Source organism: Ursus americanus, chromosome 10 (assembly GCF_024610735.1).
Source record: "Ursus americanus isolate L20-20 chromosome 10, mUrsAme1.1.p, whole genome shotgun sequence".
Lineage (NCBI taxonomy): Eukaryota > Metazoa > Chordata > Mammalia > Carnivora > Ursidae > Ursus > Ursus americanus.
The window spans coordinates 10,223,736-10,239,846 of NC_142136.1; the positions used below are offsets into that span (position 1 = coordinate 10,223,736).

At 43.3% G+C, this 16,111-nt stretch overlaps 1 protein-coding gene across 3 annotated transcripts in view; it reads left to right on the plus strand.

Moving 5' to 3' along the window:
- The window catches only part of NALCN (sodium leak channel, non-selective), a 307,920-nt gene that overhangs the window by 250,268 nt on the left and 41,541 nt on the right, over nt 1–16,111 (plus strand). For all 3 annotated transcript variants that reach the window (XM_087865000.1, XM_045812791.2, XM_087864999.1), the window contains 4 exons: nt 11,969–12,070; nt 12,483–12,552; nt 15,112–15,203; nt 15,291–15,413. In XM_087865000.1, coding sequence (XP_087721126.1) covers nt 11,969–12,070; nt 12,483–12,552; nt 15,112–15,203; nt 15,291–15,413 — 387 coding nt within the window. The remainder of the gene's footprint in view (nt 1–11,968; nt 12,071–12,482; nt 12,553–15,111; nt 15,204–15,290; nt 15,414–16,111) is intronic.

Consider the following 16,111-nt stretch of genomic DNA (forward strand, 5'->3'; position numbering starts at 1 on the left):
AGGCATCTTCCAAGATACCGGACGCACAGATGATTCCCTCAAGGATTTCATGTTTGCCCTGAGAACATATTTAGGACACTAGTCAGGTGGAGGGGCCTTTAATAATACCTCTAGTTCTCTGAACACACCGTGACAAGAAAATTTATACAGAGCATAGTCATGGTTCCCTGACGGAGTGACTTGAAGAGTTAAAATCATTTACCTAAAATGTTTCATAAAAGAAAGTGTTTTCTACCTTAAGCTTATTTCCATTATGCCATGAAAATGCCTTTCCAACATGAAGATAGAGAGGAATAGGAAAAGGGAGATGAGAAAAGAATGAATGATGAGTATTTACGAAGACCCACTTATGAGGCTAAGGTCTTACATGTGTTATCTTGGTCAATTCTGCAGGAAAACACTACGCCCATGTTATGCATGACAAAACTGAGTCTCGGACTGGGTACTTTCTCCCAAAACCACATACCACGGAAATGATCTTGAGTATCACATCCATACCAACTACAACCTGATTTCCCAAATAGGCAGCCATATTTATGTGTCCCCAACAACTTCTGCAACTAAATTCTCCTGTTTACTGCAAAGTGACTGTGTGCTAAACGCTGTACTCCTTCATAAGCTCTGTCTCACTAGGGCCTCATAGCAAACCCTGAAAGACAAGGGGTCTTAGCTCTGTTTTAGAGATGAAGAAATTAAGGCTCAGGAAGCTTAGGTGACTTGCTAAAGTCACCCTGTCTAGCGAGTCGGGGGAGCCAGGAAACCAGGAATCACACCCTGGTGTCTGTAACTCCGAAATCCTTGTATTAAATATGACTCTATGCTTTTACATTACAGAGGATCCCTCGTTCTCATCCGCTGTATTGACAACCACTAGTCCCTTGTGTTTCCTACACCGTGGCTGCTTCTCAGGGTACACATACAGGTTATGCATCATACAAAACTGCCAGGTCAAGGGGAAATCGGAAGCTGAAATCGACCCCCACTGTACCTGGTGGGCGCACCCTCCTTGCCAGGCGGTGGCCCCTGTCGTGAGACTACAGCCCTCAAGAGGAAGGGGCGTCTTTTTCCAGTTTATGGAAAGGTGCTGTGTGGGCTACTGGCATTCTTGCTGTCTGGGCGGCTTAAGTCTTTAGAAACATAACTCTCTCCAGTCTCTTCCCTCCCCCTCTACATCCTCCATAAAACTTCCCATGGTAGAGGGGAACCAGCCTTGAGTTCTCGTGGGGTAATAGAAATGTCTTCATGGAATCCTCTGCTGGATATTTGGTGCAACCCAAAACCCCAGACCCTGATGGATAAGCCAGCTCAGGAAAGCTCATATCTGGACTGAAATTGTGTGGCCTTCTTGATGGTGACCTACAAAGGTCACCTCATTCCTGTTCAGGTCCAGGGAGTCAAAGAGAGTATGCTGTGTCAGTAGAGTAAAAACAGAAAGAGGACAGGCTTTGCAGTCAGCCATGGTTGGCTTTGAACCCTCTGAATAGTGGTTACGTCCTTGGGAAGTCTCAGTCTCTGCACCTTTTGAGGGGGGCTATGAACAGCCTCACGGGAGTAAATGAGCATGTGCGTGAGGCACTGACTCAGTGGCTCAGTAGCCAATCTGGGTTAGCATCCTGGTCCCGCCACTGTGCTAGTCTTGCTAACATAAGGTATCATCAAATCATTTGGTGGATTTACTCCCAAACTAATAACACAGATCCATCAACCAACCACGGTTGGCATCACCGATAGCTGGCTGAAAATCCTGGGAAGGGAGACCCATGATCTTTGAAATGCCCAAAGGGCAACTAAGACATTCCCCATTCTGCTTGAACGGGCCAGGGAAAAATGGTCCTATCCCAGAATTAAGAGACCGAGCCAAACGGGTGGGGACCAGCATGTTGCAAGAACAACCGGTCAAGGGAGAGGTGAGGGCATGGTCACAGGTGTTGGTAAAGGTGAGCCTGATTGATATGGCAGGTGGAAGAGCAATTGAGAGCAGGACTGAAACTAAGATCACTGGGTAGGAGGGGCTGGTGATGGGGGCCCGAGGACCAGCCGGAAGAGAATTTCTACCTGCCATCAAAGGCACCGCCCACAGAGGGACAGTGACTGCTGTGGCCAAGACGAGCATGGGTATCATTGCCTTCTGCGTGGGTGGGAACTGCCTACCTGGAACCTCGGTGTGCCCTGACTTCGGAGCTCTGTGACTTCTGGGTGGCTGAGGTCTCAGCCAGGGGTGCTTTTCCACGGGCTGTAGGCTGAATGCGAGTGTGTCTTTTTGTACCGTGGTCCTCCAGGCCCCTGTTCCCCCAGCTCTGCCTCCCCAGGGCCCAGGACAGATGAACTGACACCTGGGTTCTTCTCTAGAACATAAGCATCTAGGTCACACTCCTCTGGAAGACAGATGAACCTGATATTGCAGAGACTGAGGAGATCGTGGAGTTTTCTGGAGGGAAGCATTCAAATTAAACCCCCGTGATGCCCTCCAAGAGGCCACCTGCACCTGTGCACGTCATTAGCTACAGGACAAGGGAAATTTGAGGAAAGGATAAACAGCCTCTTCCTTCTTACTCTGTTCTCTCATGTCTAGACCCAGAGCTTCCAGTTCTCTAAAGCAGGACCAATTAAATGGAAATCTAAGGGAGCTTAACAATGCGAAGCGTTAGCTTCTTACCCGGGGTGCTCCTTCCCATTTGACAAGCTCTCCTTTTCAGATTCTTGTTTCATCCCGTAGCCTAGCAATTCAGCAGCTTTGGAGAAGGTCAAGTGAGTTCTCTGCAGCTCCACATTCTGGGCATGACTAGCAAGATGCGCTCGGCAGGGCTCAGAGAGCCTGAGTGCCTTGCAGCCTCTCACAGACCTTGGGGTTAGACCCACCAACCGCTCAGTGGAATGCGCTCCAGCTGCGGGAGGGGAGGCCTGGGGAGGGAGGCCGGAAAGACTCTGCGGATGACAGGAAGCAGATACCCCTAAAGCTGGGTCTGGGTCAGCCTCCTGCCATAGCAGCAATTTTTTATGACAAACATTTGGCAAGAATAACCCGAAGTCTTCAAAAACCAGAGTACTGGGCGCCTGGGTAGCGCAGTCGTTAAAGCGTCTGCCTTCGGCTCAGGGCGTGATCCCGGCGTACCGGGATCGAGTCTCACATCAGGCTCCTCCGCTGGGAGCCTGCTTCTTCCTCTCCCACTCCCCCTGCTGTGTTCCCTCTCTCGCTGGCTGTCTCTATCTCTGTCAAATAAATAAATAAAATCTTAGAAAAAAAAAAAACAAAAACCAGAGTACTGGGTATTAATAGAATATTAAATTATTAACATTTGATTTAGAAAAGATATTTATTAGCGTATGTAATATATTTATAGATGTTCATATATTGAGTCCTTATTATTAATATTGAATATATTACCACTAAGACATTAAATATTAATCAAATATGCAGTGAAATATTAGATATTATCATAAATATTTATCTGTGATTCTATTTAGGCCGCCGAGTTGTTGGTTTCTCTTATTCCTGACATTTAAAAACTCTTGTAGATTAAGTGAAAGACCATTTGGAGAAACAGAGACTAAGTAAATATGTGGAAATTAAGTGTGTTCAGAGAACAATTAGGAGATAAGATCTGTGGGTATAAGCATTTGTATAAAACATAAAAGGTGAAAATTTCAAAGAGGCAAAACATAATTTAAGCAAAATAATATTATTTTTTTGCTTTTTTAAAACCAACCAAACTTTCTTTCCTTGAACTTTTCTTAATTTTTTTTATTGAGATGGAATTGACATATAGCATTATATTAATTTCAGGTGTACAACATAATTCAAGGGGATTTGTGTGTATTGTGAAATGATCATCACAATAAGTCTAGTTAACATCTGTCACCACGCATAGTAAGATAATATATTCTAAAGATGCTTTCCTAAGTAGTTCCTGATTTGTGGTCATCAAAATATGTTATATTTCATTGAGATTATACATGATGTGCACATTATTACAAAGTGATCGTAACGGTGCTATGGATCAGGAGAGCTACTATTAAATTTTACCTAACAGATGCAGCAAGATATCTGAACAGGGTTTTTCTTTCACTATTTTATCATTGGAGCATAAAGTAATAAGTAGTATAAGAAAATCCGTCGGTAGAAAAATTGGTTCATATGGTTTGTGCAACATTTGTAAAATTTCACTGTGGTTATAATAAAAAGTTCAGTTTTTGCATTGTAATTTAAGTTTTTCTGAGTCAGATGGAGCATTACTAAATTTAAAACCCCAGTGTGATGTGGGGCTTCAGACAGTCTATTTCCTGAATTAGAGTAGATGCACTAAAGGTAGGGATTTCCCATGAGCTGATTTTCTTTCTTATTTATCATACCTACTTATGATAAGACAATAAGGCTTCCTTTACATTTCAATCTACAATGAGGTTCTGGTTGCCCGTGTATTTACCTGTGTACATATGACACCATTTTTATGAATAGCGCAAGATTGGAAAGAACAAATCGGATGTCGCTTAATACTAAAGAGCCATATGCATTTACTCGGGACTGGGTTGATTCACAAAGGAGTGGGGTATTCACTGTGATAAAAATGCAGCTTTTTCCTCATCTCAGCAAGAGGCCATTACAGAGGAGCTCACCTATTAGCATCTGCCATTGTCTCCCCTTTGGATGATTTCATTGTCACTCTCCTGGAGTCAGGTAAGAGCCCTTTCCAGGAAATTCTCATTACCCATTCTCTTACCCCGCTCTACAGCCATAGTTTCACGTAATTACCACCTAAGGACGATTTTCCTGTTTTCTGTTGATGTGATTACATTATATTAACCAACATTCGATAATACTTTGCAATGTGTAACCTCGTGGAGCTCAAGATCTGAGTAAAATCCCTCAAATTTAACGCTCTGCAAAGTTACACTGTGGTTCCTTTAGACGGTAATTACGTTTAATACCAGATGGTTTTGTGCAATCTGACTTTTCTATAATGAATGAAATAATTTGAAGACTCATAGGCCTCTCTCTTTCATTACAGAAGGTACAGGCTTTTCCCACACCCTTGTTCTGGAACATTAAGAAAGAAGATACGGAGAGAGAGAAGAAAGAAACCGAGGACCCCCTGCTACTATTTCTATAAACAACTAGTGGTGTTTAAAGGCTAATAAAGCTCCAAAGATCTCTCTTATAACCATAATCTTCGGGCCAATTTTAAAATATTTTAGATGGAGGAATGTCAAGAAAAATAGAGACAATTTTTTAAGACATGATTCTCTTCCCTCAACCTCCATAAAAGATTTTATATATATATATATGGCTGTCATACAAGGGGCAATTGAAATTCCACAGCACAAAGGCAATGCAGAGAGAGGGGAAAAAAAAAAAAGAATCAATCTTTCATATGTTTTTTTTTCAAAGGCTTGGCAAGAAACCAGGGGTAATATTTTTGCAACTGGGAATGTGTGTTTGCTGAAGAATATTCCCACATTTGAATCATCATCAGGGGTCCTAGTCTTGTTTTACTTTCAAAGGTAGAGAGGGCATAACATTAACCCCAACTGGGAAAAGGAAAATGCCTCACTGTAATTCTCCTCCAGGGAGCAGGGATAAAGGGATTACATATGCCTGCATAATGGAGAATTTCCTCACTCAGACAAGACAAAAGACTTCATTATTTTTCACCAGACACTTGAAGCCTTGTGCCTCCCAGTACCAGAAGACAAGCAGGCAGAGCAATTTTTTTTTATATTAAACCACTAGATGGAGTTTCTAAGAAACTTGCCATTACGAAGAGCTATGGAGAAGACATTGAAGACCTTAATACCATAACGCTATGGTCTGTCCCCTCAGAAAAGCCAGACCATGCCTGAAGTTCGTGGTGTGTGTTTTTAATATTACCAGCTTCACTTTCTGTCTAGGCAACAAATAAAAGAATGTTTTCATCCTGAAAATGTATTTCTTGTATCTTCAGGTGAGACCAAAAGGCATCTAAATTCTAATAAAAAATCTAAAGTGGCAAAATATAACTTAATTGGATATTCAAATACTTCTCCTTCTGACTAGGTCTGTCACTGAGTAACTTCAACGACATGCACATCTCACTTCTTATTGGTAAAGTAATAAAAGTCTCAAACTCCTTACTTACTATTTCAGCACAGTAGTAGATTTCCTGTAAGACACCATATATGGAGACCACGTTCCCAGCGACTGATCAGATCCCCCATTTAAGAAACTGAAATGAGTTCAGCTCTGCCTCATATTGACTTGCAGGATTCCCTTAATAGCTTCACAGAGAATATGGATTAAAGACATATAAATTTTCTACTTGCAAGAAACAATGTCTGATTTTTTTTAAATTCCTGTCTCAGGGTCTCATCTGTTGTGGGTGTGAACCCCATTTCTTGAGTAGCATAGTATTCTACCTGGAGATAAAATTAAGATTAACTTCCCCTTTTAAAAGCATATTTCGAACACATGCTGTTCTGTTTGTGATTATTTCCGTGCTTCGGAAGCGTGAAGTGATCAAAAGAGATGTTAAAATATTGGATCTTCACAAAATTTCAAGGCTCATTCATTTCACAAATAATTATTGAGCACCTACTGTGTACAAGGTGAAGTAATAAGTGAGCAATGACAAAGTCAACCCCTGCTCTCTTGGAGCTGTTTGGAGAGAGGCGCGTATAAGGAAACGAAAGAGCAAAGAGGGTGACAGGGCAGGAGCGGGTTCCTGATGGTAGAAGACGAAGCAGATCCTAGGGGACTTTGAAGTCATGCTGAACTTCTAGTCTTTGAAGATTTTAAGACGCAATGATAACTATATGAGTTACCAACTGCTGTGTAACAAGTTACTCCAAAGCTGGGTGATTGAAACAATGCAGATTGACCTCAAAGTCTCGGTCAGAAACCTGGGTGTGGCTTAGCCGGGTCTCTCACTAGGCTGCAGGCATTTTGACTTGCTCGGGAGGAATCCTCTTCCTCACTCACTCTCCCATTCTTAACAAGATTTAGCTCCCCATGAGCAGTCAGATTAATGCTTTGGTTCCTTCCTCACACACTGTCAACAGAAGGCCACCCTCATTCCTTAAGAAGTGGATCTCTCCATTCTGCAGAGGGTGGCAGTCCTCTACCCTCTTAGAATGTTTTAATACCAACCATGACCTGGGACAACATTCCAGCCTGCTTCGGCCGAACCAGCAAGTGGGGGGGGGGGGCAAGGGACAATGAGGAAGATGAAATGCATGTCTTTTGTGACCTATCCCATCCCGTTGCTTTATATTTGTTAACACCAAGTCACTAAGTCCCGCCCGCATTCTTGGGTTACGCCAGGGCAGGAAAACCAGGAGGCGGGATCACTGGGGGCCATCTGAGAAACACCCGCGTGGTGACATTGCAGGTGTTCATTTGAGATCACTTTGCTCGTGCAAATAACACAACACGTTTATTGAGAGTGGATGCGTGGAGGCAGGTGAAGAGGCTTTGATCAGGGTCAGAACAGAGAAGACTTACCTTCCAATATGGCCTCTTTCACACTCGCTCTTCTGTCCTCCACCCTCTGTAGAATGTTTTAATACCAACCGTGATATGGTTGGTAAATAATAGCAACTAAAATGTAAACAAAGTGTCGGTGCTTCCAAAGACTGGCACGTTCATAATCATAGTAGATCCTCCCAACTCCCTATGAAGTTGGCGGAAAAGGTGTTGTTTTCCCCGCTTTACACAGAGGACACAGGGGCTCTGGGAAGCCCATCCCCCGCCTGAGGTCCCACAACCAGCAAAAGCCGAGGTCAGAACTGCATGGTTCTAAACCTCGTGTGTTCTTGAATTAACTTCTCCATTAGGCGTCCAGTCGAAGGCAGCTTTCTGTCTGAGCTATGCTGCTGGGTGGTGAAAGGATTAACCTATCGTGCTGCTAGAACCTTGCGACTAGCAAGTTCCAGATCCAGCCCCACACCCCCCTCAGCCTCCTGTGCTCTTTACACCTCCACCACTCTACCCTGCACTCACTCCTTCTGTTCATCGCTCTGCCCGTGAGAGTGCCAGCAACCGCTCTTCCTGGGAACACGAGGATGAGTGATCAAATGGTCCTTAAAGAGCTTGCCATCTAATGACCAATGATGACAAAATGCCATAAGCATTGAACAACTTTGGTTAATATGATGCTACAGGAACATGGGACATAAAACACTTTTCTGTGCTTTCACGTGAGTGAATATTCTTTTCTCACTCTATGTTACTTCTCAGAACCCATTTATGTCAAAGTTTGGAATTAGATCATGCATGTCAGAAATACTGTTTGGTTGTTCGCGGTTTGGATTACAGTATATGCTTACGTATGATAAAATTGTATTTCCTTTTAAAAATAATAAAGCAAACACTTACCATACTTTCATGTGAACCTTGGCACATTGTATTAGAGAATGTATAACCTCTTAGTGGAATCCACTCATGCCAGGCTGAAGTGAATAATTTTCTACCAAACCTGTTATTTTCCAAAATAGTAAAATATTTTATGGTATCAAAGAATGTGACAGTGGCTTATGTATAAGGCTGTTTTATTTAGGTAGAAACAACCTAATGTGACCTTCTTTCTATACCTGCTTCAATGTCCAGGTGTCCTCAGGGCGGAAGTATTATGTGGCTTCTTTCCTTTGCTCCCTGCATCCCCCCTCCTACTCCAGATTTATGTCCTACCGTCCGAAATCCTCTCTTCATCCATAGGAGACCCGCTTCTGGCAGCTGGTTCTTTTGTATAATGTAATTGGATGTGTCCCATATGTTTTCTTCAAGACAGATTTATGCATCTGTAGAAGCGTTGTTTCTTCTGTACCATTACCTGTTGTTCTTGTGGGAAAACTATTATAAATAGTTGGTTATTGACTATAGTGGATGCAGTGCCTAAAAAAGGATTTTGAGTTTTAATTTGAGTAAGAGCCACCCCTGTCCTTAGTAGAGGAAAAAAACCTCCAGGAGCCTTCAGATGAAGTGCCCTGCATGTGCCCTCCACTCACCCCTACCCCTGCAAGCTGTCTTCGCCCGAATGTTTATTTAGCAGTTTGCTAGATGAATGTAGCCCCTGGTTTCCCGCTAAGAAACTCTAGCATTTACCAAAGAATTTCCTACTTCAAAAACCACTAGATACTCCCAGGAAAGAGTGAGATAGCCGAGCATTTGGTCTCAGACCCTCAGCGGGAGTTGAGCTGCCAAAGGAAGATGGAGATACTTGTTGACCTTTGTCTTGGCACAGATATGGGGGCAGTGCTGGGGTGTGGGGCTGGCACAGGGGCTCAGAGACAGTCGCCCTGAGCCTGAGGCACTGAAGGTGACCTAACACCGAGGCAAGAGGGCTGCACCTGCCTGATTTCACTTTGCTCAATGGGTACCTTTGGAGTTCCAGGAAAGGAGGCGGCGGGTAAGCAGCCTCTGCCCAGAGGACACGAGGCTCTGGCAGGGGCCCCTCAGTGAGGAAATGAAAACCACCAAGCTGTGTGCTTGGCTCGAGCAGAACTCTGAAGTCACTTGTTACACGATTCACAAGAGTTACAAGAGTTACTCAGCATTTTGTTCTTTTTCTCGTCATTCTCCGGTTTGAAATTGTACTAACAAACACTGTTATATACACAGAAGAAAGCGATAGGAAGAGGAAGTGAAAGCCAGTGGTTTTCTATATTCTACACGTACGAGGGGTTGTCTCAGTAGGATTCAACACATGTTTTCTGATTGCAGGGTAGAGCTGAAAACCAGCCCCCTGTCACCCTGACCTTCTCGTACAGAGAACAAAGATTCACATGTCACATGCATAGCGGAAACTCCAGCCCATTTTACTGTGATGTTCTGAATTCTCTAGACCCCAGCGGGAAAGAAAGGGCTGATCCTGAGCCCGAGAGGAAAGGGGGGTTGCTTTCTCACCATGCTTCAGCCCGTCGTTGGTGGAGGGGGTAGAAGAGATGCTTTAGGGTGTGGGGTCTTTCCAATAGTGGCTGCACCTCCACGAGCCGCGGAGACCTTCCTGTCTTGTTCAGTCGGAGGACAGAGTCTCAGCAGGGTCCACAGAGCCACCCCAGGGGGCGTGGGTGTGTTAAGTTGACTTGGGCGTTTGGACACCCATGAGGTTCTGGAGTCGGTCGACGTAGTCCTAACTCTTCCCCAGCAAGAGTGCCCGTGCATGCTCAGACTGGGCTGTCAGGCAAATACCAGCAGTCCTTTATCACAGGCAGCCTGAAGCCAGGGGCATTCTTCCATTGCAAACAAAGCAGGGACGGCCAGCTCAAATGTGCACACTGTTATGCATGTTAGGTTGTATGTGTTTTGTATGTAAGCCCTAAGGGCTCAGCTACTTTAGTGGGGGGAGTCTTATGAAAAAAAATAAAGGTTACTAAGACAGTGGCTAAAGGTTAAGCCTTGATGTTTGCACAAATGGCAGGAATCTGTAGATTTGTGCCAAGATGACACTGCTTTCCAAAAAGATGTTCTCCGGATGCTCCATGATTTGCACCTTGGTCCGAAGAACAGTTCTTAGTCTAGATACAGCATACGAGATCGTGCGAAAGCTCTGTGAACCCTGCCTAACTTACAAATGCGTCGTCCTGTAGGACACCATTCTAGTCCTGGAAATAAGCCCATTCTCTGTCTCTCACGGCTATAAATCCTTGGTGTTCGATAAAATTTTGACTTTGGATTTTATCTCGAAATGCTCCGTGGTGCTTATTAAACTAAGAAGAGTGATGTAGGGGGGATTGCTTCCTGTAACACATTTACAGTCATTGAATTTGCATGATTTTTATAGGTATTTGCCTTAATTATCTTCCTTGGCACCAAAAGCATCTTTAACTACTTGAATATACACGTGATATCGTAAGAGCTGCTTCCAAGTATGCTAAACAGACATGGATCTCTTTCTTGAAGATCTTGACTCTGAGACAGACATTGATAACCTAATTCAAAGCCAATCTAGAAATGTGTTTTAGGAAACATAAGTATGAAAGTTTCATGTAAAGCAGTGACAAAAGTCGTGTGTTCAGGTGTTGAACAAATACGGCATCATAAGATTTGCATATCATAAAATTCTTGCATTTTAAGTCTGTGAGTTTTCTTTGAGATCAAGGTCTTGTCCTCACTTTACCAATAAAAAAACTGAGCCCAAAGGTCACTCACCTAGTCCGTGACAGTGTCGCCTGTGGGACACAGGTCTCTGAGCCTCTGTATTATTTTCTCTCCACTTGACTACTACGCCGAGGGAATTGCTGTCATTTCCAGTTGGAGGGAGCTTTCTGGAAGAGGAATTTTGTTTTCTCTTCCAATCATTCACACCCCAGGTGTTGAGTCACCCAATTATCTTCCCTCATTAGCAAATCTGAAACTACACCAGCCCAGGTATGGTTTCAAGAGGGCACGTTTTAAAAAGTCCTCAGAGTTTCGTGGTTGCAAAGAAAGTGGTAAGCGGTTACCTGTAAGCCACGGGCTTTAGCCTGACGTTTCTCGGGGTATTAATCTCAGCTTTCATTACTTCTCTTTACCAGTCACTTTTGCCTCTAGTTTTATGATTTCCCATTTTCCTGGAGTTCTGCAGAATCGCCTTGAAACATATACTCTGTCATCCCAGAGGCCTGGGTGGACAAATCCTTCCCCAAAGAGCTGTTCTTAGAAACCTCCTGGTCTAAATTCAAAACCAACGTCATGCCGGCCTACGGCGAGGCTGGCCCGACCGCTTGCCGGGTCCTGATGGAAGCTCTCCCCTTGGGTGGGGGGAGGCGGTCGTAGTGGGCGGGAGCTTTCTGCTTATTTCCCAGCACTGCCTCATAGCTCTGACAGCTGTGCTTTGTGAGTGTTCTTGACACCGAGGCTCAAGCCCCTTTTCTTTCATGGTTATGTGTCATTTGCTGTGTTTTGCCTTATCACTGGTGTTTCCTTAAAAATAATAAGAGTAATGAGCAGTTATGTATTATTCATCCCAAGGGTACAGATCATGCATTTATCTCGGGCTCCTTTTTTTTTTTCCCCTAGAGCTTGCACTCGACAGCGCATGCTGAGCGGATCATTTGAGGGCCAGCCAGCAAAGGAAAGGTCAATTCTCAGTGTACAGCATCATATCCGCCAAGAGCGCAGGTAAACACACCAGGAGACAAAGCTGCAGAGAAACCAAGGAAAGGAGTTTTTCAGGCAATGCGCTCTGGGCACAGCCCCGGTTAGCAGACAGGCGAGCGGGAGCTTTGTTCTATTTGCTGATGGCAACAATAACGAAACTCACAATCAGATTCAAAGAGGCAAAAAAATCTTTCAAAACCCTTTTCCTTGGTGATGGCCAAATTCTTACTTTTAAGACCAGAAGGAAAATTCTGCAATTTGCTAGATGGGATCAAAGGCATTTGAATAAACAAAAGCTTTCGCTACAAAAAGAAGTAATAAGCATTCGTGACGGAATCAGAAAAGTTACTTTATTTTGTTCTTATAATGGTCATTGCTCAAAAGTCAAAATTTGGTCTTGGAGGTATTGACCGGTTGGTTGTGGTTGTTTTAGGTCACTGAGACATGGATCCAATAGCCAGAGGATCAGCAGGGGGAAATCTCTGGAAACCCTGACTCAAGATGTAAGTTCTAAGCGATGCATCGGATTTGGGAAGCATGATTATGAAAATGCATGTAAATTCCTGTTTAGGACATTGCACAGCCTGGGTCCTTCTATCACATTGTCCTGTCTCCGTAGGACTTTATATAAGAGGGAATCAGGAAACTCAGGAAGCAAATCGAATGGCCAGTACGAAAGAGTGACCATTAAACTGTTCAAAAATCCAGACATCCCACAAAGCACATGTCTTCATTAAGACAGCAACACAAAAGTGACGTGTCACTTGCCTTTGACTGATATTAAAGATATTTAAAGCATTTTATAGAATTGATGTGTATCAGTAACTTTAAACCTTTACTAAAATGTCCAAATATTCTAGAATATAGATCTAGTATCTATAACCTCAGGGCTTTACCTACTGGGAAATAAAATCTTATTTCTAGAAGAATTTTTCTTTCAAAGATTGCATACTATTTCCCAAGAATTTCTTTGCTTTTAGACTCTAGCTCATTTGTTGATTTATTAACTGACTCAAAAAAATATTTACCAAGTGTTGATTATGTGCCAGTCCCTGTTCTAAGTGGGGAGGAGCAGTGGGGAAACAAGACAAAACCTCTGCCTTCCAGGAACTTACATCCCAGTAAGAGAGACAAAAACTAAGCTAGGAAACAAATATATAATCTTTTCTGGAAGTGTTTTTTACTTATTTTCCATCATGTCTTCATTGCTGTGACAGTTTTGCTCTGCATTATAAAGAAAAATAAAATGATGTAAAGAAATCAAAAGTATAGATTTGGGGGCAGAGAATGTTTGAGAAGATGGTCAGTGTTCGTACCTCTGTCTTAGACCAGAGACCCGAACGAAGAGAAGAAACAGGCCACATGAAAACCCAGGGAAACCCACCAAGACAGAAGTCTAACCTCTGGGTTAGACTCACCAGTAGCTGTACCATGCCGAGATTTCTAAGAGCCTTCCTTGCAAAGTACATATTAAATAATTATCATTGGTGACGCTGTCATTAAAATATAGGTCTTACGTTGAGTCTAGCTAAATTGGCTAAGAAAGCAGAATCCTGAATGTTCAGAGCCAAGGATGGCATTGGAGAAAGGATGTCTAGCAAGAGAAAGGTAGCAAGCCTTAGGGTTTTTGGGTTTTGTCTTTTTCACCACTTTACCTCTCATTTCTTGAGTTTCTGGACTTTCCAGAATAATCCAACTGCTTTCATTCGGTAGCAACTGCTATCTTAGAGTAAATTCTCCTAAGTTAAGTGTTCCAGGCACAACTGACACTAGAAGTTGGTGATGAGAACACCTGATACCATCATCACCCATTTTACAAGGTTCTAATTAGTGTGCACATCTGTTAGCACCATGATTTTTAAGCCAGAGCTCTGTCTGATATGATCTCCCATATTGTTTACGTGAAATTGTGATTGGATCCAACACATGGCCTATGTACACATAATTTGGGGGCCAGGCATGTTGCATGGAGAAGACTTCGAGGAGAAAATTCAAAGAGGCAACACTAGTTCAAAGCACTTTCCTTCAGTGTGACTCACTAGAAATACACAGTATAAGGAGCCAAATTAGAACATGGCTTTGAAAATATGTGTTTAAGTATACACAACAAAAGGCCCTACCTGAATAGTCTCAATTCCAGAGGCTTAGTTCTTTTTCAAAGTCTTTTCGTTCTATTTATTTCACAGACGTTTAATGAAAACCCATCCCCCACCTTCTCCATAGCAAAAGGTGATGAGACTCTGCTAATTTCCTAAGAAATCATTCCCGATATCTTTTCCTCCATAACAGAAGCAATTTAAAATAGAGAGTTTCATCTATCTCACTTATTCCAAATGATAGAAGATACAGATAATGAAATCTAAGGAATACTTGCAATAATATCTATCAGGTTATTTGATCAATGGCTGCCCGTGTCCCAGGGAGTGAGAACCAGAGTTGGGGTCCTGCATGATCAGGCCCCCTCCCACCCCTCTGATCTCAGTGTCTCCTACCCTGGTGCTTGCCCTCTTGTCTGAACCCACAGGGCATCTTGGCTGTTCCATGTCCACACAACTGTTCCCTGTGCATGAGGACGCACCCCTCCTCTGGAAAAGCGCATTTCTGCAGATACCCGGTGGCCTGCAGATCCTTCTCATCTTTGCTCAAATAACAGCTTCTTATTGGGGCCTGTTGTGACTGTGACTGGTCTGCTCTGTCCCCTTTGGTTTTACCATAGCACTAAACATCTTCTAACCCCCTCCCATATTGTGATTCAGTTTTTATCTGTCTCCCCTGACTAGATTGTCAGCCCCACAAGAACTGGATTTTATCCTTTCTTTTTGCTTTTTTGTCATATCCCCAGCACTGTAGTGCCTGGCACATAATAGTTCCTCAACAAATACTTTTATTGGAAAAAAATACCCTTTAGACGGAAAAAAATACCCTTGCTAAGATGACTGTGGTCATTAAAAATATATATATTACAATAAAGATATTTATTTCAGCTTTTCTAAAGATGATCTTTCTGGGCCTTCAAAAAAAAATCTTCCCTTTTGATATGCCCCCTTTTATTGTATTTCTAGCATTCCAATACAGTGAGATATAGAAATGCACAAAGAGAAGACAGCGAAATCAAGATGATCCAGGAAAAAAAGGAACAAGCGGAAATGAAACGGTACGGGGCTCTATGGTCTTCCTGGGCTCTCACTCTGGAATGGCAGCCTTTCCCTCAGCCTCACTGTACGTGAATCTCCCCTTCCAGGAAAGTGCAGGAGGAGGAGCTGAGAGAGAATCACCCGTACTTCGACAAGCCACTGTTCATCGTTGGACGGGAGCACAGGTTCAGAAACTTCTGCCGGGTGGTGGTCCGGGCACGCTTCAATGCGTAAGTACACTCCATTTCAGCCAGGTGTTCGGCCTGCGTCGTACAAACAGCAGGGGGGGTGTCATACGACGAAGAAGGAACATGTAATCCTAATGGGGTCACAAAGTAAACCGTGGGCTAATTAATCATGCTGCTCCTCTTTGCCAAGCGGCCGACCAGGTGGGAAACAAACAAAGGTTGCAAGTCGTTAACATTTATATAAAACTCACGTGTATAAAACACTGAACAGCCATTTTTATGTGCTCATTTTTAACAGTCACCCAATACATTCCTGTCAGTGTGACTAACTCCACATTTTGTTTCGGAAATACTGAACCAAGAGTAGACTGAATGACGTGGGGAAGGTCATTGCCCACACCTTCTTTCAGACTTGTAGTTTCTTTGTGGATTGTCCTAGAAAAATGTAAAATAGAAATAAAGTTGACCAGTGCTGCCATTGCCAGTTGTTATAAGAAGCAACCCCACTGGCCAGTGTCTCTGTCTCCACCCATGTGGGAGGAATGGGTAAGAGGCTGTCGGTATGGTCGATGGTCGACCAGGAGGACACTGCATTTGTGACGCCCCAAGCTAATGTTAGCAGGCAACCAATGGATGAAATGGAATTTTTGTCCCGCATAACTTTAGTAAATATCCTGAAGACTTTAAGAGTCCTGGAGAAAGTGTGAAAGATTTCCATCTAAGTAGTTGGATCTTTCCTG